We start from the raw sequence: 26,876 nt of genomic DNA, 5'->3' as shown, positions 1-26,876 counted from the left end.
CACCCAAAAAAGGTCCACAAATTGCAACTGGTATATGCCTCTTTGGTTTCAATGGGTAAGTTCTCCCTCTGCCTGTGTGGTTTTATTTTATCTTCAACTTATTTGAAGAAATTGTGTTGTCAGTTTCCCAGTCTATCCTGGTAATTGCATCCCGATGTCTCACATATTCCTGTGTCCTCTGTAATCCCTGTAAATTGGTTGTTGGATCTACAGCCTTGATCAGATCTAATTCTCCAAGATGAGGGTGCATTCTCTCTGAGAAAATCTGCGTCTGCCTTTGTCAGGCAGCTAGTGGCGGCAGTATCAGGCCAAGACCTCTACCAATTCAATTCTCGACTTCTCATTTTTTTGCCTACTCTAGGTGTTATGACTTCGGGCTGTTATTCTGTGAGGGCCAGTAGTGATTTTAACTTGTCAGGATTGATTGATTGAGTTTTTGGTCTCTTCTGCTCATGCCAAGACAATATTCCTTGCAGTCCTTCTGGGGGTGGGAAGGAGGGCGAAATTGTTTTATTCATCCCCATCCCCACTGAGGATAAAGCTCTGTGGGGTGTTAGGTTTATGGAGTGTCTTAGTCTTTAAGTCTGCTGTCCTTTGTCATCTGTCCCTCCATCCCAAAACTGAAAACTAAAACTTAACATGAGTCAGGAGCAGAGGCACCTTTTGCAAAAGTGCCTCTAATATTCTCACTTAGATTTCTGACCTAAGCCCCTTTATCAACTATGCAGTGCTTTTAGTGTGTGTTTAGTATTTTCATCCGGAATCTTTTGTTTCCCCAACTCTCCCAGTTAGGGAGTCAGTCTGAGTTTTCTAACTAAGAAATGCATGTGAAATAAAGATGTTCCTCAATTTACAATGGGGTCACTTACGTAATAAACTCACTGTAAGCTGAAAATATTTTAAGTGGAAAATGCATCCAATACCCCTAAGCTACTGAACATCATAGCTTAGCCTAGCCTATCTTAAATGTGCTTAGGAAAGTTAACGTTAGCGTGGCTGACTAGGAGCTGCAGCTCGCGGCCACTGCCCAACATCACAGGCGAGTATTGCACCGCATATCACTAGCCCATCACCAGCACAAGAAAGATCAACATTCATGCTTTGAAGGATGGTTTCTACTAAACGCATACAGCATTCATACCATCACAAAATCGAAAAATAAGTCAAACCATCCTAAGTGGGAGACCATCTGTACATATATCCTATATTAAATAGGGCGGGCTAATGTAGCAATGCCAAAAACATGTTTTGACTAATGTACTTCCTGCCATTAGCACTTATTAAGCTAGTCCGTGTCATTTAGTTTTTTCCTACTTGAGGCTAGAACAGGATCATATACAGCAATCCTCCCCGAATAAAATTCCCTGGCTGGGTGTGATTGTTCACACCTGTAATCCCAGCACTTTGGGAGGCTGAGGCGGATGGATCACCTAAGGTCAGGAATTCGAGACCAGCCTGACCAACATGGTGAAACCCCGTCTCTACTAAAAATACAAAAATGAGTCAGGCATGGTGGTGGGTGCCTGTAATCACAGCTACTTGGGAGACTGCACCACTGCACTCCAGCCTGGGTGACAGAGTGAGAATCCATCTTGAAGAAAAAAAAACAACAACAATAACTGTGATTTCCTTTTTTTGATTCCTAACACTCAGAAGTCATCAATGCATCAAGAACTAATTTTCACATTATTTGCATATAATGATAAAAAATGATGTGGCAGAGACTGCTATTCATTCTCCTAATATCCATTCTCTTTCCTCCAAGAGAATACCAAATTTCAGCAGAACATGGCAGTCTGAAATAGAAAATTTCCCAGCCTCCCTCGCAGCTAGATATGACATGACTAGGTTCTGGCCAATAGGACGTAAGTAGAAGTGTCCTACGGCAGGTTCCAAAAACCATCTTTAAGACCACTTGGCACTTGCCTTTTGCTCCCTTTTTCTTTGTCTTTCCTCCAGCAGAATACAGATGTGACAGTTAGAGATGTAGCCACCCACCCTGGCCTAGGAAAATGAGGGCCATTATCTTGGGTATGGCAGAATGATGAACTTTCCTAGATTCCCAAAAGCGCCAAGTAAAAGAAGATTCCCAGCAGTCCTGGAATTTTTATCCCTGGGATTTTATAGGAAGAAAGAAATAAACTTTTACCTTTTGCCATTAGTATTTTGGGTTTTTCCAAAGTACCTGCTTTCGTATAAAGGAAGAAGGCAGAATCATAAACGGTAGGTTTTCAAAGACATATACTGTGGAGCCACAACTCTCTGGAGAGAACAGTAGACTATTATCTCTTTATAAGTAACTATTCTCTCTTAGGACAAATGCAGCTGCTCCATATTAGGAGTCAGAGAATGTGGTTCAAGTTATACCTCTGACATTAAACAGCAAACCAGTTAACTTCTCTAAGTCTATGTGGCTTTATTCATTAAATTGGGATAGCACTACCTATGTAATAAAATTCTCTTGAGATTTAAAATATAACATATACGAGAGTATCCCATAGTATAAGTCACTACATACATAGGAGTTGATAAGAATAATTATAATTCTGGATAAAAGCTCTATCGCATTTACCCTGTAACCCCAGTAACAAGTGCTCTAAATATTTGTTAGATAAATGTTTTTAAGTCCTTGCAAAATGAGTGAATTCTGCTTTGGACTCGAATATAAAGTTCAAAGGTCATTAATATTATTTAAAGCATTACTTGAGTCTCTAAGAGATTCTTTTTTTTTTTTTTTTTTTTTTGAGATGGTCTCGCTCTGTTGCCCAGGCTGGAGCTCAGTGGCACAATCTCGCCTCATCGCAACCTCCACCTCCCAGGCTCAAGCAGTTCTCATGCCTGGGATTACAGGTGTATGCCACCATGCCTGGCTAATTTTTTGTAGAGACAGAGTTTCACCATGTTGGCCAGGCTGGTCTCAAACTCCTGACCTCAAGCAACCTGCCCGTCTCAGCCTCCTAAAGTGCTGGGATTACAAGCATAAGCCACCGCGTCTGGCCTCTAAGAGATACAATTCTTAATTTTGATATCAGTCAAAAGATACAGGGTGTGAGGAGAGAAACCATAGCTAATCCATTTATCTGGTTCAAAAGTAGACTCTTATTTGCTACAGAAAACGCAAACTAGAAGAAAAGTTGTGGTACAGAAATAAAATTTTTATGACACTTTCCCCCTGAAATTACAAAGTTAGACATAAAAATATTTTAAAATATTTAAACCACTAACCCTAATACATCAAATGAAGGATTTCCTCACACTGGACTGTGGCTAAAGTATTTTATTAAATTAAGTATGTAATTTGCAAATGGCTTCATAAGAAAATTTAAAAGCAAATTTATAAAACATTTTCAATTTAAAAAGTACAGAGTTAACAGCAAAATTACATTTTCTATACAGTACAAATAAAAACATTTTTCTGATATACTGTCTGAAAATTTTACAATATATTCTCCAACTGATAGCTGCAATATTGTATTTTAATGAGAAGCCTCACAGTTAATTCAATCATTTATTAATAATAAGTTCATCATTGGACCATAAAAGTCAATTGCTCAACTTTAAGGAAAATAATGAACTTTGTCATCATATAATATGAAGTTATAAACGGCTCTTCAGGATGTAGATGTGTTCTAGTCTTGTTTCTCTATTAAATTCTGTAAAGAAGCATTAAGTAATACTGTAAACTTGAATTACATTTTAAAAATAAGCACCATGAACATACATTCTACATAAACTTATTTTACCTTTTAAATGACACCTTTTGGCCACATAAACATTTAAATCTGTTTTCTTTACATGTAAATAAAAATTGAGCAATATTTAACTACTATACAGAAAAATTACCAAACTTCACCTCATTGCACAATGGAAAAGCACTTAGAAAAAGCACTTGGAAAAAACAGCACACGTTATTTTTGTCTTTTTTATACATTTAGTCATTTTCTTAAATTGAGAGCAGTTAAAACATTGTCAGAGCAATTTCCTGAGTTTCCAAAGTTTCCAATTTCCAGCTCAGAAATAACCGATCTCAATATTATACATGTCTACTTTCTAAGCATACAAAACACTTGAATTCAAAAAGAAAAGACCTAAATAAAGGATGGAAACCATCCAGAAGAGCAGTATAGCTTTTCTTCTCAAAATATACTACTCAAGAGGATTTAAAAGTCAAAATTTCTGCTATATAATATGTCCTATATTTAAAGGCCATAAAGTTGCAAATAGTATGGAAATACTAACAAATTAAAGAAACTGCACATTAAAAATAATGTAGAGAAATATGAAGAGCCAATAAACGTAAAAAAAAAACAACTTCCATTTCTCACATTGGAATAAAGAGATGGACAGACTGAAAATACTGTTAGGTGTCTAATATCTCCCTGGTCCAACTGGATACCCTCTGGGGTTTCCACATTAGTCCTCTTTTTCCATCTGGGAAATAATGGTAAGAGACTACTGAATGAATATAATTATTACTGAAACCTTCCATACTACAGAAGTGCTGTACTTTTAAAATATTAAGTTTACAAAGAATCATTCTAATGAGTCATGTATTAGCACAAATATACAGGTTGAGTGAGTATCCCCTACTTAAAATGCTTAGGACCAGAAGTGTTTTGGATTGCTGGGGTTTGGGGGGATATTTTAGAACATGTGCATTGTATTTACTTGTTGAGCATCGCTAACCTACAAATGTAAAATGCTCCATGAGTATTTCCTTTGAGCATCATGTCTGTGCTCAAAAAATTTCAGATTTTGAAGCATTTCAGATTTTGAATTTTCTCATTAGGGATACTCAACCTACACCAATACATGAAAATTTTTATAATCTCCAAACTATCTTTGACATACAGGATTTAGAAATGGGTAACAGAGAAAACTTTTAAAATCCCCAAACTATCTTTACCGCGGGCATACAGGATTTAGAAATGGGCAAAAAAAAGAAAGGAGGGATTATAAACTTTTCTTTCAAAATTATGTGTTGCTTAAACTATGCTAGATAGTGGGGTGGGAGGCAATTTGGAATTAAGCAGCTTCATAAAAATACATATGATGCTCAAACTTTGCCTGTATATTTATCAACAATGATTAAGATATACTATTTGATTTATCAAAATAAGGCATAATATTAACATTGATATAGTAAACAAGTAAACAATATAGCTTTTTTCGTTTGACTTCTGCCCACAGAATACCACACCTCTACTTCTTACTGCTCCTTCATTAATCATAATTATAATATTGAAATAAGTCTAGCTGAAGTGCTGAAAAGTGATGATTTTTAAAACTAGGTAAGGAAATATAAAAACACAGAAAGTGAGTATGCAGCTGCACACATTCCAATAACTCCACATTTTAGCACTGTTTTTCATACCCTTAAATCACACTAATGTATACATAGGAATATCTTATTTCATTAACAATTATAGTTTTATAGTAAGTTGTTTAAAGGAACTGCTTTATTTTTAATGTTTATTTTTAATGTATAGAACTGTTCTAGAGATTACAAAAGTGTGCTAAACTGTTGGCATTCTTTAAATAAACTATTACAAACATAAGTGTGAATAATACTTCAATACCAGTCACTAACCATTTCTAAAAAATAAACATGTATTTTCATTTTTATGGAACTAAAATTCAATGATAAGCCTCCTTATTTTAAAAGCATGCAATCATGATATATAAAAAAAATGTTTCGGGGTTTTATTTTCATTGAAATGTCTGCTCTTTTGGAAAACCATTCTGTACTTTAGGATTCTTTTGGTACCAGCTCAATCCTATAATTTCCGATCCAAATTTTTTTTTAAGCTTAACAAAAAGCAACAAAACTATTTGTTAAAATTATGTATGTTGAAAATATTCTCCATCTCCAAAGGCAAATTTAAGCCATTGTCTCATATTGGAAAATTATACGTTACCACGTTATAACCTCCTTTACACAGGTTTAACTTGCATACTAACAGAATTTATTAGCTAACCAAACAACAGAAGTTAATGAAAGCTTCCTTTGAGAAAGTTGGCTCTTTTTCAAAATAAAAGTGAAAATATTTTAAATTGTAAGGATTCTTCTTATGATTATAACCAAAATATTTTCTCTTTTTTTTCTTTTTTTTTTTTTTGGAGACGGAGTCTTGCTCTGTCACCCAGGCTGAGTGCAGTGGTGTGATCTCGATCTCGGGTCGCTGCAACCTCCACTCCCAGGTTTAAGCAGTTCTCCTGCCTCAGCCTCCCAAATAGCTGGGATTACAGGCACACGCCACCACACCCAGCTAATTTTTGTATTTTTAATAGAGACAGGGATTCACCATGTTGGCCAGGCTGGTCTCAAACTTCTGACCTCAGGCGATCCACCTACCTCGGCCTCCCAAAGTGCTGGGATTACAGGCGTGGGCCACCACACCAGGCCAATTATAACCAAAATATTTTCTATATTTGTTTAATAGAATTTTAACCTACTGCAGTTTTAAAATTACATGCCTCAAAAATATAAGTATTTAGTACTGTCTGAAATACGACTTATACAGACAGTTCTAGAAGCATTTCGATAAGGCAGCAACATCTGGAAGATATTTAACCATTTCTTTTTCTCTGAAAACCTTTCTGTCTATAGAAAGTGTAAAATTACAATATAATCTCAGACCCAACTTTCTTTCCATAAAATGCACACAGAAGAACAGAACAAAAGGTAACAGATCAAGGTCATATACAAAGCAGAAGAAAGGACAAAAGCATGTCTTCCTTCCTGTAGGATATGGCAAAATAAAAGCATTTTATGTGTTTAGTTTTGAAAGTAAAAAAATATTCAAGTGTTTTTATTAGATCTCCTTTTTTTCTTTACTACCCACTACTATGTCCTTTTTCCTCTTTTAATACCACCCTTTGGGGGGCATGAATCAGGTCTCAAAGCACTTTAAATTCCTCTCACAAAAGACTTTTAGGACATTACTAAATGTCACACAACAATTAATACAAAGGTAACCTTTTCTGAGAAACAATCAGAGCATTTTAAACTTTAAAACTGTAGCTGATAATTTTCTTACATATTTTGTAATCAATAAAATTTCTCTGTAATATGTTTAACAGGTAACATTTGCATTTGATTCAGTAAAAAAAAAAATCAAACCTCACTTGCATTTTGAAAAACATCATAATTTTTTTCTTTCATAATTGAATATTATTTATAATAAAACACATCTTTAGGGTAGAATTGACTGAATTACTGCAAATAAAATAATTTTAACCTACAAACCTTCATACTTCTAATTCAAGGATGTTTATTTTACTTTAGCATGACTTTCAAGCACCCTGGTTTAATTTCAGAGAACCTGCAGAAATGAGAAAAGAGTTATTTTAAAGATGAAAATTTCAAATTAGCTAAGGAATATACCTTGTAATCAACTGCAAGTACCTATGCTTAATATAATATTTGCTACCAAAGTATTGCCCCTTATTAAGTCAATATCCAAGATCAACATCTAGGTTTATGTTCCTTTTATCTACGGTGAAAACAAATACAATCTTAAAGCTGGGGGTTGCTCTTGACTTAGTTAGTATAATTTAAGATTTGTCAAAACCTGTGAGGCCTGAATTTTACCTTTATGAAAAAGAGTATGTTGTAGAAAGAATAAAGTCCTTGGTGCATCATGAAAGCACCAAGAAGAAATCTCTGATATATCAGGTAAGTCTGATTAATCTGGCCATGCAATTCTTTCAACTCTATCCGTAGAGAATTTAAAGGAAGACTAGTCTCTAAAATAGATAATTAATCTCAACATAATGTTCTGGTCTAACTACTCCTTTTATAAAAATAACCCTGATGTCACCTGTTTTATGCTCATAACTTATGCTATCATTTTCGATAATGTAGCCAAATAACATCTTATTACATGGCATAAAATAAATATGCTACACTGAAATTGGTGGGTAGGAGTTAATGATACACATCTGCAGGAAATCTATCCATCAACAGATATTTCATCTTTGACTTTCTTGTCATTTTCTGTTATTAAATAATTATCACTTAATGAAAAAGAACATTCGTGTTTGTCAACACAGGTCATTAATGGCATTTAACTTATGAAAACACAAATAAATTCATATTAACTGAACATTTCTGCTAAAGTTTAAACATACCTAAATTATAACTATATTTCAATAGAAGCCACCCAATTCCATCCAAAATCCACAAATACTGATTTCCTTTCAAAAGAATAATAGCAAATCTTAAAGTATGATACATATTACCTAATTATTTTGCATATTATCAAAGAAACAAATATATTTACTTTCTTTTAGAACTTTAAATTTATGATAGAAAGTTTTATCAGATGATTACTGGCAACAAACACATTTTTCCTTATTTCTGGTTTACCAGACAACATAAATCCAGCAGGGAAAGTTATATCATAATTTAAGCATGAATCTGTGGCTGAAATCAGATGATTAAATTTAGTTAACTATTTTAACAGATTGTTCTGAGTACGCTATTAGTGTTTATTTACCTAGCTATATTAGGGCTATTGCTATTATCAATAACAGAAATCTATACTCACAGAAATATCTGATATAGATCCATATGGGCAGTTGCCATTATCAATAACAGAAATCTACACTCACCTGAAGCTATGGCTTATGAGGTACTTAATGACAGCTGGTTTGATGCGAGCAACTCCTCCCTGGCTGTGGTTTCCTCTTCCCGTAATCACAGACAAATAGGGCTTCCCACCGTTCTGCTTAAATTCTGTTACAACAGAAATCAGGGGAGTTAAAATTCATTTATCTTACATTCTCAATAGAAAACGTAAACCTTAGCTACTCAAGCACGTGAAATTGTTTTCATGAGGATTTTGGGGTTTGCCATCTCAAAACAGTAATAGTAAGACAGATTTGCTATCTCAAAAAGCCCCCAAATTAATGTTTTAAGATGTATGTTTTAAAACACATAGCCTCATTGTAATCTATCCATCAAAAGATTTGGTGGGACTTCTTCCTTTATGGGGGAAGAGATTTCTGTGCACTACCAGAACTTCTCCCTGAAACAATGATAATGGCAATAATAACATTAATGATACCTAACAATTACTATACAAAAGGAATCAAGTACTGCTTTAAGTGGGTTATATTTATGAACTAAGAATCTTCACAACAACCCTGTTAATTAAATATTCTAAAGCCATCGAGCTTTGTTCTGAATCATAGCTCTGCCACTAAATGACTGTGTGACCATGGACAAGTTACTTAGCTTCTTTTGTGCCTATTTTCTCATCAGGAAAAAGGGATAATGATAGCAACTAGTTTATAGATTATCTTCCAGTAATAGCTATTAGCAAATCCACTAATCACAGCTGGATTGCAGTCTTACTATTAAAGATAATCAATTGTTAACAAACTTTTCCTGATAGATAGTTCTTAAAACATCAAAGGAGTCTGAGCCTCCTAAAATACTGAAGTTCTATTTTGGAAATGACCTTGTGAAAATCAAGGATATAAATCCTGAAAACTAATAAAAGCTGTAGCAGAATAACAACAACAAAAAAAAAACTATTAATGAGATGAATTAATAAATTTAAAACACACAAAATATAAACATTCCACGGTCTGCTTATTAAATTGTCCTAATACTCCTAATAGAATACAAACAAATGGTTTTTCAAGTATCATATCTCCAAGATGATATTCAGCCTGGAATTTTAAAAGAATATGTTGCACTTGCATTTCTAATTCCTTGTCTGTTTATGATCTCCATCTCTAATCCACATCCATTACTTCAAGCAATATGTTGCTCAAAATTCAATTGAGTGCTAGCTTCACAAAGGTATTCACAGTGCACAAAATTCTAGGTATATAGTGTAAAACCTTTTTACGAACTTTTTACAAAGTTTTTGCACTATATACCTATAATTTGGGGCACTGTTCTTTACACATGTTATATTACGCATAAAAGTTGACTTTGGCCAGGGACAGTGGCTCACGCCTGTAATCTCAGCACTTTGGGAGGCTAAGGAAGGTGGACCACTTGAACTCAGGAGTTCAAGACCAGCCTGGGCAATACGGCAAAACCCCATCTCTACTGAAAATACAAAAATAAGCAGGGCATGGCGAGGCGCACCTGTAGTCCCAGCTACTTGGGAAGCTGAGGTAGCAGGATGGGTTGCACCTGGGAGGTGGAGGTTGCAGTGAACCAAGGTCACAACCAACTGCCAGCCCGGGCAACAGAGCCAGACTCCCATCTCAAAAAGAAAAAGTTTACCTACAAAAAAAGCCCAACTAAATCTCTAATCATAACTCACACTCTTCACTATGGCTCCCCTTATCACTTAGGTCAGTCATTTATACGATTATCACCTGCTAATAGTTCACTTATTGCTCTGAAAATATTCTCTAGTTGATTCACATGCCTCAAGTAAGAGTTCAAAGGATGTTTGTTGCATGAAGTAATGTATATGTTTCGTTTCCCAAATACAGGCTGTTCTTGTTGTTTAACACCTTTGAAAGGACTGTTTAACTCATTTTTCAGCACGCTCCAGATACTTCAACTGCAAATATTTCAGTACATACCTCATAAAAGATAAAGACTCCTTTAAAAAGCATAACTACAATGGCACCATCATATCTTATAAAATTAATAAAAGTCCCTTAATATCATTAGTTTCCAAAAATTTCCCCCAATTATTTCAAAAATATGTTTTTACAGTAATTTGTTGGCATCAAGATTGAAATAAGTCTATACATTCTATTTGATTGATATATTTCTTAAGTAACAAGATTTCCCCTCCCCTGGTGTTTTTCTTTACAATTTATTGAAAAAAATTGGATCATTTATCCTAGACTTCCTCTTTTTTTTCCCCCCCCCCCCCCGAGACAGAGTCTCACTCTGTTGCCCAGGATGAAGTGCAGTGGGATGATCTCGGTTCACTGCAGCCTCTGACTCCTGGGTTCAAGCGATTCTTCTGCCTCAGTTTCCAGAGTGGCTGGGATTACAGGCCTGAGACATCATGCCCAGCTAATATTTTTGTATATTATTAGTGGAGACGTGGTTTCACCATGTTGGCCAGGCTGGTCTCAAACTCCTGACCTCAAGTGATCTGACTGCCTCGGCCTTCCAAAGTGCTGGAATTACAGGCATGAGCCATCACACCCAGCCTATCCTAGATTTTCACAATCTGAATTTTGCTGACTGTATCCCCATGGTGTTGTTTAACATGTTCCTCTGTCCCCTGTAAATCCCTATAAAATAGTAGTCAGTTCTAAAGGTTTGATCTGCTCCTAGTTTGATTTGGGGGCAAAAATGATTCGTACGTAGCACTGTGTATTTCAACCAGAAGGGACATAAGGTCCAGATGTCTCTCTTTTTTAAAAAAATTCATCTCCGATTTTAACACTCCTTAATCTTATGACAAAAGGCAATGCAGGTCAGAGCCACAAATCTTCCACTGGATTCATTTCTATTCAACAATACTGCCACCTGGTGGTGACTGACAGTAACTACAGACTACCACAGGTGGCAGCATGCACTAGAGATGGGCCTTGGCTTCCAGAAAAGATCTGCATCTTGGATCTTGACCAAGTATTACCTTGGGCAAATTACTTAGCTCTTTTTTCTTTTCTTTCTCTTTTTTTTTTTTCTTTTTGAGATGGAGTCTCGCTCTGTCACCCAGGCTGGAGTGCAGTGGCTCGATCTCGGCTCATTGCAAGCTTCGCCTCCCTGGTTCACACCATTCTCCTGCCTCAGCCTCCCAAGTAGCTGGGACTACAGGTGCCCGCCACCATGCCCAGCTAATTTTTTTTGTATTTTTAGTAGAGACGGGGTTTCACTGTGTTAGCCAGGATGGTCTCGATCTCCTGACCTCGTGATCCGCCAGCCTCGGCCTCCCAAAGTGCTGGGATTACAGGCATGAGCCACTGCGCCTGGCCTCTTTTTTTCTTCTTACAATTTTTTTAATTGAGATAAAATTAACATAAAACTAACCATTTTAAAATATGCAATTAAGCGGTTTTTAGCATATTCATCATGTTGTGCAACCACCACCACTAATTCCAGAACATTCCATCATTTCACAAAGAAATTCTGTGCCTCATAGCAGTCACTGCTCTTATTCTTGCCATTCCAGTCCCAGCAACCACTAATCAAATTTTTGTCTCTCTAGATCTACATACTCAGAACATTCGGTAAAAATGAAATCATACAACATATGGCTTTTTATCTGCCTTCATCTTTCACAAAGAATAATGTTTACAAGGTCCATCCATGCTGTAGCATGTATCAGTACTTCATTTCTCTACATGGCTAAATTAAATTTCATTGTATAGATTTACCACATTTTGTTTCTCTATTCATCAGTTAATGAACTTTTAGGTTACCACCACCTTTTGGCTGTTGCAGACATTCATATGCAAGTTTCTGTAAAGACATATTGTGTTTTTATTTCTCTTGGGTACATAGTTAGGGGCAGAATTACTGGGTCATATGTATATGTTTAACCTTTCAAAGAACTAGTGAAATTTTCCACAGTGGCTACACTAGCAATATATGAGGGCTCCAATTTATCCACATCCTTAACAATACTGACTACTTTCCATTTCATTTTTCTGTTTTTCAATTTTTCAATTTTTTTTTTTCTTAGAGAGTCTCACTCTGTCATCCAGGCTGGGTAAAACAACCTAATTGTCCATCGATGGATAAATTGATAAAAAAAAGTGATATAGACACAATGGAATATTATTCAACAATAAAAAGGGGACCAGGCACAGTGGCTCAGGCCAGGCATGGTGGCTCACATCTGCAATCTCAGCACTTTGGAAGGCCAAGATGGGAGGATCACTTGAGCCCAGAAGTTCGAGACCAGTCTAAGCAACACACTGAGACCTCCTATTTCTTTTAAATAAAAATAAAAATTTAATTAAAAAATTTTTAAAAGGGGAAAATCCTGCCATTTGCAACAATACAGATGTGGCTGGAGGGCACTATACTAAGTGAAATAAGCCAGACACAGAAAAACAAATCCTGTATGATCTCACTTATATGTGGAACCTAAAAAAGCCAAACACATAGAAACATAATAGAATGGTAGTTGCCAGGGGCCAGAATAGAGAGGAGGAAATGAAATGCTGGTCAAAGGGTACAAGCTTAAAAAGAATACATTCTGCTGAGCTAATGTGTAGCATGGTAATAATATTTAATAGCACTATATCATATACTTGAAATTTGCTATGAGAGTAAGTCATAGATGTTCTCATCCCACACACACAAAATGGTAACAATAGGTGATGTATGTGCTAAAGTACTTCATTGTGGTAATCACTTTACAATGTGTACATTTATCAAATCATCACATTGCATACTTTCAATATAAACAATCTTATTTGTCAAAAAAAATAAGAGTAATAACTACCATTATTTAGTCATTTATTCAAAAACTTTTTTGAGTGTTGAAGAAAAAACGTGATCATCACTGGCTCAATTCTTGGCCAAAAAGACAGGTATTTAATAACCAATTATACAATAAGCTTTTTACAAACACTGTGAGAGGTAGGAGTACTGTGAGCAGTTATTAACAGGGGGCCTAACTAGTATGGGGGTCAAGACTGACAGTGTAGTTAAATATACAGAAAAGGAGAAAAAAACACAGGATGAGACTGGAGAGGTAAGCAAGAGATATTATGTAGGGATTTTAGAATTTATCCTAAATACAACTTGTATTTTCTTATTTTATTTTATTTATTTATTTATTTATTTATTTTTGAGAAAGAGTCTCGCTCTGTCACCCAGGCTGGAGGGCAGTGGCGTGATCTTGGCTCACTGCAACCTCCGCCTCCAGGGTTCAAGTAATTCTCCCTGCCTCAGCCTCCCAAGTGGCTGGGATTACAGGTGCATGCCACCATGCCTGGTTAATTTTTGTATTTTTAGTAGAGACGGGGTTTCACCATGTTGGCCAGGCTGGTCTCGAACTCCAGACCTCAGGTGATCCGCCCACCTCGGCCTCCGAAGTGCTGGGATTACAGGCATGAGCCACCGCACCCGGCCACAACCTGTATTTTCTTATCACAATGCTAATTACTTATGTAACTATTTTTTCACTGTTATCTACCCTACTAGATGATATACCCCACTAGACAATAAACTCCAATAAAGACAAGGATTGTGTGTCTTTTTCACTACCTTATCCTTGATGCCTAGAATACAGAAGATAACCAAATATTTATTGAGTAAAACACTATTAATTCATCCTCTATAGAAAGAATATTCTTTCATAACACTTCTATATACTTGAAGAGTTTTCTTCTCTCTGGATTAAATAATAATTTAAACGGCTCTTAAAGTTTCTCTTTTCTAATCTTTACTGTTTTCTAGATTTTCTACAAGATTTCCAAAATTCAATTTAAAAACAACTGGGGCTCCCTCTCCCCTCTCCCCTCTCCCCTCTCCCCTCTTTCCACAGTCTCCCTCTGATGCCGAGCCGAAGCTGGACGGTACTGCTGCCATCTCAGCTCACTGCAACCTCCCTGCCTGATTCTCCTGCCTCAGCCTGCCGAGTGCCTGCGATTGCAGGCGCGCGCCGCCCCGCCTGACTGGTTTTCGTATTTTTTTGGTGGAGACGGGGTTTCGCTGTGTTGGCCGGGCTGGTCTCCAGCTCCTAACCGCGAGTGATCTGCCAGCCTCGGCCTCCCGAGGTGCCGGGATTGCAGACAGAGTCTCGTTAACTCAGTGCTCAATGGTGCCCAGGCTGGAGTGCAGTGGCGTGATCTCGGCCCGCTACAACCACCTCCCAGCCGCCTGCCTTGGCCTCCCAAAGTGCCGAGATTGCAGCCTCTGCCCGGCTGCCGCCCCGTCTGGGAAGTGAGGAGCGTCTCCGCCTGGCCGCCCATCGTCCGGGATGTGAGGAGCCCCTCTGCCTGGCTGCCCAGTCTGGAAAGTGAGGAGCGTCTCTGCCCGGCTGCCATCCCATCTAGGAAACAAGGAGCGCCTCTTCCCGGCCGCCATCACATCTGGGAAGTGAGGAGCCTCTCTGCCCGGCCGCCCATCGTCTGAGATGTGGGGAGCACCTCTGCCCTGCCGCCCAGTCCGGGATGTGAGGAGTGTCTCTGCCCGGCCGCCCTGTCTGAGAAGTGAGGAGACCCTCTGCCTGGCAACCGCCCCGTCTGAGAAGTGAGGAGCCCCTCCGCCCGGCAGCCACCCCGTCTGGGAAGTGAGGAGCGTCTCCGCCCAGCAGCCACCTCGTCCGGGAGGGAGGTGGGGGGGGTCAGCCCCCCACCCGGCCAGCCACCCCGTCCGGGAGGGAGGTGGAGGGATCAGCCCCCCGCCCGGCCAGCCACCCTGTCCGGGAGGTGAGGGGCGCCTCTGCCCGGCCACCCCTACTGGGAAGTGAGGAGCCCCTCTGCCCGGCCAGCCGCTCCGTCCGGGAGGGAGGTGGGGGGGTCAGCCCCCCGCCCGGCCAGCCAACCCGTCCAGGAGGGAGGTGGGGGGGGTCAGTCCCCCGCCCGGCCAGCCGCCCCGTCCGGGAGGGAGGTGGGGGGGTTAGCCCACCGCCCAGCCTGCCGCCCTGTCCGGGAGGGAGGTGGGGGTTCGGCCCCCCGCCTGGCCGGCCACCCGGTCCGAGAGGTGAGGGGCGCCTCTGCCCGGCCGCCCCTACTGGGAAGTGAGGAGCCCCTCTGCCCGGCCAGCCGCTCTGTCCGGGAGGGAGGTGGGGGGGTCAGCCCCCCGCCCGGCCAGCCACCCCGTCCGGAAGGGAGGTGGGGGGGTCAACCCCCCGCCCGGCCAGCCGCCCCGTCCGGGAGGGAGGTGGGGGGGTCAGCCCCCCGCCCGGCCAGCCGCCCCGTCCAGGAGGTGAGGGGCGCCTCTGCCCGGCCGCCCCTACTGGGAAGTGAGGAGCCCCTCAGCCCGGCCAGCCGCCCCGTCCGGGAGGGAGGTGGGGGGGTCAGCCCCCCGCCCGGCCAGCCGCCCCGTCCGGGAGGTGAGGGGCGCCTCTGCCCGGCCGCCCCTACTGGGAAGTGAGGAGCCCCTCAGCCCAGCCAGCCGCCCCATCCGGGAGGGAGGTGGGGGGGTCAGCCCACCGCCCAGCCTGCCGCCCTGTCCGGGAGGGAGGTGGGGGGTCAGCCCACCGCCTGGCCAGCCGCCCTGTCCGGGAGGGAGGTGGGGGGGTCAGCCCACCGCCCAGCCTGCCGCCCTGTCCGGGAGGGAGGTGGAGGTTCGGCCCCCCGCCTGGCCAGCCGCCCCATCTGGGAGGTGAGGGGCGCCTCTGCCCGGCCGCCCCTACTGGGAAGTGAGGAGCCCCTCTGCCCGGCCAGCCGCCCCGACCAGGAGGGAGGTGGGGGGGGTCAGCCCCCTGCCCGGCCAGCCGCCCCGTCCGGGAGGTGAGGGGCACCTCTGCCCGGCCGCCCCTACTGGGAAGTGAGGAGCCCCTCTGCCCGACCACCACCCCGGCTTGGAGTTGTACCCAACAGCTCATTGAGAACGGGTCATGATGACAATGGCGGTTTTGTGGAATGGAAAGGGGGGAAAGGTGGGGAAAAGATTGAGAAATCGGATGGTTGCCGTGTCTGTGTAGAAAGAGGTAGACATGGGAGACTTTTCATTTTGTTCTGTACTAAGAAAAAATTCTTCTGCCTTGGGATCCTGTTGATCTGTGACCCTACCCCCAACCCTGTGCTCTCTGAAACATGTGCTGTATCCACTCAGGGTTGAATGGATTAAGGGCGGTGCAAGATGTGCTTTGTTAAACAGATGCTTGAAGGCAGCATGCTCGTTAAGAGCCATCACCACTCCCTAATCTCAAGTACCCAGGGACACAAACACTGCGGAAGGCCGCAGGGTCCTCTGCCTAGGAAAACCAGAGAACTTTGTTCACTTGCTTATCTGCTGACCTTCCCTCCACTATTGTCCTGTAACCCTACCAAATCCCCCTCTGCGAGAAACACCCAAGAATGATCAATAAAAAAAAAAAAAAAAAGAAAAAAAAAAGAGAGAAAAAAATAAAAACAACTGGGGTCAGGCTAGGCGCAGTAGCTCACTTTGGGAAGCCAAGGCAGGTGGATTGCTTGAGGCCAGGAGTTCAAGACCAGCCTGGCCAACATGGTAAAACCCTGTCTCCACTAAAAATACAAAAACTAGCTAGGCTTGGTGACACCCGCCTGTAATCCCAGCTACTCGGGAGGCTGAGGCACGAGAATGGCTTGAACCCAGGAGACAGAGGTTGCAGTGAACCGAGATGGCACCACTGCACTCCAGCCTGGGCAACAGAGTGAGATTATGTCTCAAAAAAAGAAACAAAACAAAAAAAAAAACGACTGGAGTGGGAGAATCCTACCACCTTATTATTTACTTCTGTATTTTATCAAACATCTACTGAAAAATTGAAATCCAAGAAATATCAATTAAGTTTAATAAATGTCTATTGGACAAAGATACGTAATATTCCTGAAAGGTCTCATTTATAAGTCACAGAGAGGATTCGCAGATTACACCATGCCCTCCCGTTAATAAATACAGCACAGGAATACAAATGAAGAAAATGTTAATCATCATACCAATGAGGATCCTTTCCCAAGAAGGTTCTCTTGAAGAATGAGTAACACAAACATTTACAAATGTTACACAGATATTCTCAGCCTGCATATTCAGACTCTCCTGAATTTGCAAGCTATACCAATATAAGCAAAGACATATATTCTATTGAAAACTTGTGATTACCACAGTCCTACCTTCAGTCTTCTTCTCTAAAACTCTCATCAAATGTTCTAGAGCTTCATCCACATGCAGCCCATGGAGGTCTAAAACATTCTGTGGCAGCAGCGAAGCATTGACTTTCTCAAAGATCTCTATGGCAGCAAGGTGATTGGCTTCTTTCATCTTCTGCTCATGAAGAGTACCCTAAATCATAAACATATCACCAAGGGACAGTTTTGCTGTTTGCTAATTGGGTGATGAGGAAGTTAATAGTGCCCCCAAATAAAAGGAAGGGGGAAAAAGGGAATAATAAACCTAAAATCTTAAATAATGCAATTAGTTTAATATATAAGAATGCACCAAAATTTAGGTAAATTTCAGTGAATTAATAATGTAGTCCTTAAACTACTGAGTCATTCTTTCTAACATTTTCTGAACAAAAAGTCATAAAAGTGGGAAACTTAACTAAACACGATCCTCACATATGACAGTTAATTTTAGGTATCAATTTGACTGGACTGAGGGATACCTAGATGGCTGGTGAAGCATTGTTTCTGGGTGTCTCTGTGAGGGTGTTTCCAGAGAAGACTGCCCTGCATGTCAGTGGACAGAAAGAAGACCTCCCCTCCATGCGGGCAGGCACCAACCATGTGGGCAGCTGGAGGCTGGCTAAGACAAACAGGCAGATGTTCTCCTCCTGCCTTTGGAATTCAGACTCCACATTCTTCAGCTTTTAGACTGTGGAACCTGCACCAGCTGCCTCTTGGTGGCTCTTGAGCCTTTGACCCTGGACTGGGGGCTGCAGTCAGTATCCCTGGTTCTGAGGCTTTGAACTTCGACTGCGCTACACTCCTGGCTTTAAGCTATGCTATCGAATTCTTTGGTTCTCTAGCTTACGGCTGGCCTATTATGGGACTTCTCCACCTCTGTGACTGTGAAAGCCAATTCCCCCTAATAAATTATCTTTCATATATCCTACTGGTCTGTCTCTCTAGAGAACTCTAATACACCATCTCAAGAAGGAATCACTGGTTTATTATTTGTGTATCCTTTGATAATGCTGGGTCTCATCTTGGCGTTCACCTTCAACATTTTGTAGTTACCTACCCCAGAAGCTATCCCCCAAGGACTACTGTTAGGGCTCACAGGCCTATAGCAGTTTGATACTCTTCTCTGCTCAATCACAAAGAAGTAACCCATATGGAAACACAAACATAAAAAGTTAAGCAGATTCCTGGCCGGAAGTAGTACCTTGCACTTGTAATCCCAGCACTTTGGGAGGCTGAGATGGGAGGATTGCTTGAGCTCAGGAGTTCACGACCAGCCTGGACAACATGGTAAGACCCCATACAAAAATGAGCTGGGCCTGGTGGTGCATGCCCGTAGTCCCAGCTATTTGGGAGGCTGATGTGGGAGGCTCACCTGAGCCTGGGAGGTCAAGGCTGCAGTTAGCAGAGATTGCACCACTATACTCCAGCCTGGGCAACAGAGCAAGACCTTATCTTAAAAAAAAAAAAAAAAAGCAAGTTCCTTATAATATCATGTTAAATGAGCCCAGGTAGAAATTTTACTTCCCTAAAAAAATTAATGTTATTTTTGTACTATGAAAGTGATATATTACCAAAAATTCAAACATGATAGAAGGCACAAAACCCCTTTAATCTCACTCTCAGATGGCCAATATTAATATTTTGCTGCCAGAAATATGGACTGTCAGAATAAACTGTAATTCACATACGCAGTAAATGCAAAAGCAACCACAGAAACTGAGCATTTCAAATGCTCAAAACAGCAGGAGATGAAATTCTCAGAACCATACATTTCTTAGGATACCTTATTTATGTCACTTATATAACTACTACATTCCCCAGAATAACTTAATCTAGTCACAATATGGGTGTCTTATCTGCTTCAAGAGTATTTAGTTATTATAACTGACAAAAAATACATAATCAGTTTTCCACTTTACCTGCTGGGCATAAAAGGTGGCGACATTTTTTTTCCCTATCCGATAAGCTTCTTTGGCCTTGCTGTAGCACTCCATCCTCTTCTGTTGGTGAAGGAAAGCCTCTGCTCTGTAGTCATCATAGTCTGGGTACTCAAAGTCCTGGAAAGACAGTTCGCTTGGTGTTTCTTCAGTCTCTTTTAATTTCTTTGGCTATAAGATATTAAACAATAAGTAACACACACAGAAAGTTAAAAAAAAACTCATGCCTTACACCTTCACAAAACGCACATGAAAACTGGGCTGTCGTATATTTTCATCTCTCTCCTCAGGAAATAGATTCTCCCCAGCGTCTACCTTGTAAGTCAGGCATTTATCGACTATCATTAACTTTTTTATGCTGCTAAGGTTACCCTTCCTTAAACCACTCTTGGGAGATGTTGAAGAGTTCTCTAAAATTATCAAAATACAATTAGGGATACTGAACTCCAAGTTGGAAGAGGCGAGTTCAGTCTCAAAATGGAGGTAAAACCACCACCCGGTCACCCCCAGCCCAACTCCAGCCGTTGCCACCACCGCCAGAGAGAGGAGGGCCATGATCCAAATGAACCAGAGCAGTTGAAAAAACTGTTCATTGGTGGTCTGAGTTTTGAAACTACAGATGATAATTTAAGAGAATAAGTGCAAAAATAATTTCCAGAATAACTTAAAGTTTACATTTTGGCCAAGGTTTACATAACTCACAAAAACTCTCTTTCTGATTATATTTCCAATCATCTCCCACTCTGAGCAAGCACACCTTCTTATCACCCCCTATTACCATAATGACTCACAGTGCCTTGCATATTATCAGGAGGGAGAAGTAACTTCATTGCCAATTTGGCCCATAAGGTCTCATAATCATCTTGTGTACACTCTCTGCATTTTTATAACATGCTGCATCTATCTAACCATGACAGCATGTTTTCCAGGTGGGCAGAGGCATCAGTGGTAGCACTAACAGATCACATGAAAATCAAAATTACCTAAGTCCTAAATACCAACTAACTGACAATGAAACATTCAAAGAAAAAAGGAAGCACTTAATTTACCCGAGTGGTCTTATTAATAAGGATTGCAGGATGATAAGATGCTGTAAAATAAAATAAAATAAAATAAAATAATAAGGCTGGGCGTGGTGGCTCACGCCTGTAATCCCAGCACTTTGGGAGGCCGAGGTGGATCACTTGAGCCCAGAAGTTCAAGACCAGCCTAGGCAACCAAAACCCTATCTCTACAAAAAATACAAAAATTAGCCAGGTGTGGTGGTTCATGCCTGTAGTTCCAGCTACTCAGGAGAGGGAGATGGGAGGATCGCTTGAGCTGTGATCCTGCCACTGCACTCCAGCCTGAGCGACACAGTGAGAACCTGTCTCAAAAAAAACAAAAGAAAAAAAAATGTAAAAAAAAAGCCTAATGCTAGGCCTGGCGCAGTGGCTCACGCCTGTAATCCCAGCACTTTGGGAAGTCAAGGTGGGTGGATCACGAGGTCAGGAGTTCAAGACCAGCCTGGCCAAGACGGTGAAAGCCCGTCTCTACTAAAAATACAAAAAATTAGCTGGGAGCGGTGGCAGGCACCTGTAATCCCAGCTACCTGGGAGGCTGAGGCAGGAGAATCGCTTGAACTCAGAGGGCACAGGTTGCAGTGAGCCGAGATCGCGCCACTGCACTCCAGCCTGGGCGACAGAGTGAGTCTCTGTCTCAAAAAAAAAAAAAAAAAAAAAAGCCTAATGCTGATACAAAATTAATACAAAAAACCCAACTGCATGTCTATGTATTTGTAATAAACAATCCAAAAATAAAATTAATGCATAATTCCAGGCCAGGTGCGGTGGCTCAAGCCTGTAATCCTAGCACTTTGGGAGGCTGAGGCGGGGGGATTGCTTGAGCCCAGGAGTTGAAACCAGTCTGGGCAACATAGCAAGACCCTCGTCCCTTTTTAATTTAAAAGTAATATCAAAAAATAAAGTAAACTTTTAAAAAGGACGTAATTCCAGACCAGAAAGAAACAAAACAAACAAAAGAAATAATTCCATTTATATTTACAATAGCATGAAAAAGAATAAAATACTGTATTTAGAAATAAACTTAACAAAAGATGTGTAAAATTTATACTCTGAAAACTATAGCGCATTGTTGAAGGAAATTAAAGAAGACCTAAATAACTGAAAGATACTCCATTTCATGAATTGAAAGACTTAATATTGTTAATTGGTCTACATATTCAACACGAACCCCATCAAAATTCTAGCTGGCTTCTTTGCAGAAATTCACAAACTAATCCTAAAATTCACATGGAAATCCAAGGGCACCAGAATAGCCAAAATCTCTTAAAATAAATAAATAAATAAATAAATAAATAAATAAATAGAACATAGTTGGAAAACTCACACTTCCCAATTTCAAAACTTACTACAAAGCCACAGTAATCAAGAAGCCGCAGTAATCAAGACAAGTGGTACTGGCAATAGGACAGACATACAGATCAATGGAATAGAATCAAGAGTCCAGCAATAAATCCTTATAACTATGGTCAATTCATTTTCAACAAGAGTGCCAAGAAAATTCAATGGGGAAAGAATAGTCTTTGCAACAAATGGTACAAGACAACTGGATATCCACATGCGAAAGAATCAACTGGAACTTCTATCTCACAACATATACAAAAATTAACTCAAAATGGATTAAAGACCTAAATGAAAGGCCTGAAACTATAAGACTCCTACAGAAAATACAGGAGGAAAGTTCATGACATTGGATTTGGCAATGAAGCACAGGCAACATAGCAAAAGTAGACAAACTAGACTACATCAAATTTAAAAGACTTCAGTGTCACAACAGAAACAACAGAGTGAAAGGCAACCTATGGAAAGGACAGAATATCTGCAAATCAGATGTCTGATTGGGGACTTGTATCTAGAACATATAAAGAACACTTACAACTCAACAATAAAGACAAATAATCCAATTTAAAAATAGGCAAAGGATATGAACAGATATTCTTCCAAAGATGTACAAATGACCAATAGCACATAAAAAGATGCTCAACATCAATAGTCATCAAGGAAATGCAAATCAAAACCACAATAAGACACCATTTCTGTATTAACCATGTCTTTTATTTTCTGTATTCTGCCACTGGCATTTTTGCAGCCTTCATGACACTAGAGAGGCTGCTCCCTCTGCCCTCTCATCTCCATCCACTCTCACAACCCCCTCAGGTTTAGCTAATTCCTAGAGATAACAAACACCTGTCTGGGAGCACGCCTTTCATTTGGAAACCAACCAGTCCAGAAACTATGCCTCCAACTTCCTCCTTTAATGGAGTTCTCCCACTCCAGGGCACTATCCACCTGCCCCCGAGTATCAGACAACCAGGGGAAGTCCCTATGCCCCAGAGCCTGCTGAAATTATTTAAACTAGCCAATCCTAAACCTGCTTACCCTGCCTTACCCATTCCTTCCCACAGAAACCAAAATACAGGCTTTTGCCCACATTTCCCCCCTACTCCTTCTGCCTCCTGACCAATCCTGCTGGCTCCCCATGTGGCCTTGGGTAGCAAGCCATATCTCCTGTTTCCAGAACTCCGTGAGTATGATAAACTTCCTTCACGACACTTCCATGTCTGCACGTCTTACCATACCTGATTAAAACAAATTCTCGGTATTCTTAAAACAACTTCCCACTCACTACAATGGTTATAATAAAAAGACAGGTGTTAAATAATAATATATGTCAGTGAAGATGTGGAGAAATTGTAGCCCTCATACTGTTCTAGTGGAAATATAAAATGGTAGAGCCACTCTGGGAAAAAATTTGGCACTTTCCCAAAAGGCTAAATATTTCTGCCCACATGTTTATATTCAAGACCCATCACATTACTGCTATTCAATTAAACCACATACTCTATTGTGTCAGAGTATACAGAAGTTGCAGAAATTCAAGTGCCTGTTTATCATGCACATGAAGAAAAAAATCAGCTATAAATTCATTATTTTGAGTGCACAGATATTATAAGCCAAATATGCCATTGGTGGTCAAATTTCCAGTCTAGTCAAAATGGTGAGAAATAATCATTAAATTATTATACTCAATGAACCAATTATATTTTTATATGCAATTATCTACCCTTGTAGAAAAAAAATTAGTAACTCCATACCTTTTTCTCTTTAGACTTCTGGCCAGTATGAGATGTGACATTCTCATTTTGGTGAACAAACTCTTGGGCTACAACTGTTTTTACAGGGTCCCCTTCAAGAACACAGTTAAGAAATTGCACTGTGTGTTCTAATGAATAGCTGTAGAAAATTTAAGTAGAAACATAATGTCAATAAATGAAAATAAGTTGTGTGGAGACATTAACACAAGCAATCTTCAAACATCTTACAAGAATATGAAAAACTGCCTTACTTTTAAGTTTTCAACCCTGAAATTAAATGCTCATGGTCTATCTCAAAAAAAAATCAAGAATAATCAGAAGGAAACTATCAAATAATAGGTTCTCAAAAGCTAATTTTCAAAAAATGAATGCCAAAAGATAGCATATTGGTAATTCAGCCAGGCACAGTAGCTCACGCCTGTAATCCCAGCACTTCGGGGGGCCGAGGCAGGTGGATCACTTGAGGTCAGGAGTTAAGAGACTAGCCTGGCCAACATGGTGAAACCCCGTCTCTACAAAAAACCCAAAAATTAGCTGGGTGTGGTGACGCGCACCTGTAATCCCAGCTACTCAGGAGGCTGAGAGGCACGAGAATCGCTTGAACCCGGAAGGCAGAGGTTGCAGTGGGCTGAGATGGTGCTACTGCACTCCAGCCTGGGCGACAGAGTGAGACTTTGTCTCAAAAAAAAAGATAGATAGATAGATAGATAGATAGATAGATAGATAGATAGATAGATAGATAGATAGATAGATAGATAGATGATAGATAGATAGATTCAATTTCCAATCCTTTATTCCAGGCAGATTAGCCACAACAAATCTTTCTTTCATTTTATCACCTGTTCTTCTTAAATCCTTTGTTGGATTTATACCTGGTTTCCTTCAAACATCAAACACAGACAATAGACCTTTAAGCTGACATTTTTGTTTTGTCAAATCCTACATTTACTTTTACCAGGGGATTTTAGTCAAATTCTAAGCAGGGATACAGAAAAGAAAAACTTAAGCACCACCCTACCTCTCATCCCTGCATTATTCAGTCATATCTTGAGAGTGATACTATATTATCTGTAGAATGAAAGTCTACAAATCAACAAATGTCTGATACACTCACGTTCCAATATCTAAAGAAAATCATTCAAAAAAATTATATGCTGCTCAGTATTTCACACTATTTATGTCTCTCACCTCTTCCACTGGCCAGATACTGAGGAACTGACCATATACGAATATTTTTTGAAATCTGGTTAACTAGGCAGGCACGGTGGCTCACGCCTGTAATCCCAACACTTTGGGAGGCCGAGGCAGGTGGATCACCTGAGGTCAGGAGTTCAAGATCAGCCTGGCCAACATGGTGAAACCCTGTCTCTACTAAAAATACAAAAATAAATTAGCCGGGCATGGTGGCGGGCGCCTGTAATCCCAACTACTTGGGAGGCTGAGACAGCAGAATTGCCTGAACTCAGGAGGCAGAGTTTGCAGTGAGCCGAGATGGTGCCACTGCACTCCAGCCTGAACAACAAGAGCAAACTCTGTGAAAGAAAGAAAAGAAAGAAAAAAAGACTGTAAACTAGTTCAACCATTGTGGAAGTCAGTGTGGCGATTCCTCAGGGATCTAGAACTAGAAATACCATTTGACCCAGCTATCCCATTACTGGGTATATACCCAAAGGACTATAAATCATCCTGCTATAAAGACACATGCACATGTATGTTTATTGCGACACTATTCACAACAGCAAAGACTTGGAACCAACCCAAATGTCCAACAATGATAGACTGGATTAAGAAAATGTGGCACATATACACCATGGAATACTATGCAGCCATAAAAAATGATGAGTTCATGTCCTTTGTAGGGACATGGATGCAATTAGAAATCATCATTCTCAGTAAACTATCGCAAGAACAAAAAACCAAACACCGCATATTCTCACTCATAGGTGGGAACTGAACAATAAGAACACATGGACACAGGAAGGGGAACATCACACTCTGGGGACTGTTGTGGGGTGGGGGGAGGGGGGAGGGATAGCATTGGGAGATACACCTAATGCTAGATGACGGGTTAGTGGGTGCAGCGCACCAGCATGTCACATGTATACATATGTAACTAACCTGCACATTGTGCACATGTACCCTAAAACTTAAAGTATAATAATAAAAAATAAAATAAAATAAAAAAGAAAGAGAGAGAGAGAGAGAGAAAGGGAGAAGGAAGGAAGGAAGGAAGAAAGAGAGAGAGAAAGAAAGAAGCAAGAAAGCAAGAGGGAAAGAAATTTGGTAAACTAATTATCCAAAATAATGTGGTATTTTGCTATTCTTCAATTTATTAAAGACAACCCTTGAAAGGAAGCCATGTGCAACTACCAGTTCCACTTCCCCTCTCATCTTGCTGCCTCAGATATGCTCAACACAAAGGATATCAGTATTAGGGGCTGGATGCTACCAACAATTATCCACATCCTTTCTAGGCCTTAAAATCACCCACCTGCTGGAAGTCAGTCTCCAGCCCTGATGTTGTTGTTTGAGGCAAACAGCCCTAGAAGATTACACCTCAAGCACATACTGTAGTAACTGAGCCCACCTACCCTTCTTACCAGGATGAAGCTGAACCTACTGCTAGCTGAGAGAATCAGCCAGCCGTTGGCAGACAAATGGAGTCAATCAGCCACCTAACATGAGGGGCCTGGCTGACCAATCACTGACCATCCCCAGAAAGGACACACCCAGCCCCCTCCTTTGCCCGGGGAAGCACAACTCTGAGCTATTTCACCTCAGGCCTCTTGCTCTAGGTACTCATAGAACAGGAGTGGCCATATGCTAGCATCACCCTCTGGCATCTGGGAGATTTTAACACAAAACTCTCAGAAAATAGCAAGTTAGGTAGCAAAAATAAATAAGAAAATTAGGGATCAGAATACTACCTTTAAAGATTTGATTTAGGTGACATACTGAGAACTCTGCACACTCAGCAGAGAATAAATATTCTTAAGTACAGACTGGGCTGGGCACGGTGGTTCACACCTGTAATCCCAGAACTTTGGGAGGCCAATGGGGGAAGAATCCCT

The 26,876-nt window shown here is 40.5% G+C and overlaps 1 protein-coding gene across 5 annotated transcripts in view; it reads right to left on the bottom strand.

Moving 5' to 3' along the window:
- Nucleotides 1-2,719: 2,719 nt before the first annotated feature.
- The window catches only part of N4BP2 (NEDD4 binding protein 2), a 103,619-nt gene continuing 79,462 nt past the window's right edge, over nt 2,720-26,876 (bottom strand). For all 5 annotated transcript variants that reach the window (XM_063705232.1, XM_063705233.1, XM_055384814.2 and 2 more), the window contains 6 exons: nt 23,806-23,944; nt 19,632-19,820; nt 17,698-17,866; nt 8,617-8,740; nt 7,250-7,325; nt 2,720-3,653 (listed from right to left, as the gene is read on the bottom strand). In XM_063705232.1, coding sequence (XP_063561302.1) covers nt 7,280-7,325; nt 8,617-8,740; nt 17,698-17,866; nt 19,632-19,820; nt 23,806-23,944 — 667 coding nt within the window. In that variant the 3' untranslated portion in view covers nt 2,720-3,653; nt 7,250-7,279. The remainder of the gene's footprint in view (nt 3,654-7,249; nt 7,326-8,616; nt 8,741-17,697; nt 17,867-19,631; nt 19,821-23,805; nt 23,945-26,876) is intronic.

The sequence above is a fragment of the Gorilla gorilla genome, chromosome 3 (genome assembly GCF_029281585.2).
Source record: "Gorilla gorilla gorilla isolate KB3781 chromosome 3, NHGRI_mGorGor1-v2.1_pri, whole genome shotgun sequence".
Taxonomy (NCBI): Eukaryota; Metazoa; Chordata; class Mammalia; order Primates; family Hominidae; genus Gorilla; species Gorilla gorilla.
This window is presented reverse-complemented; position numbering and strand designations above follow the sequence as displayed.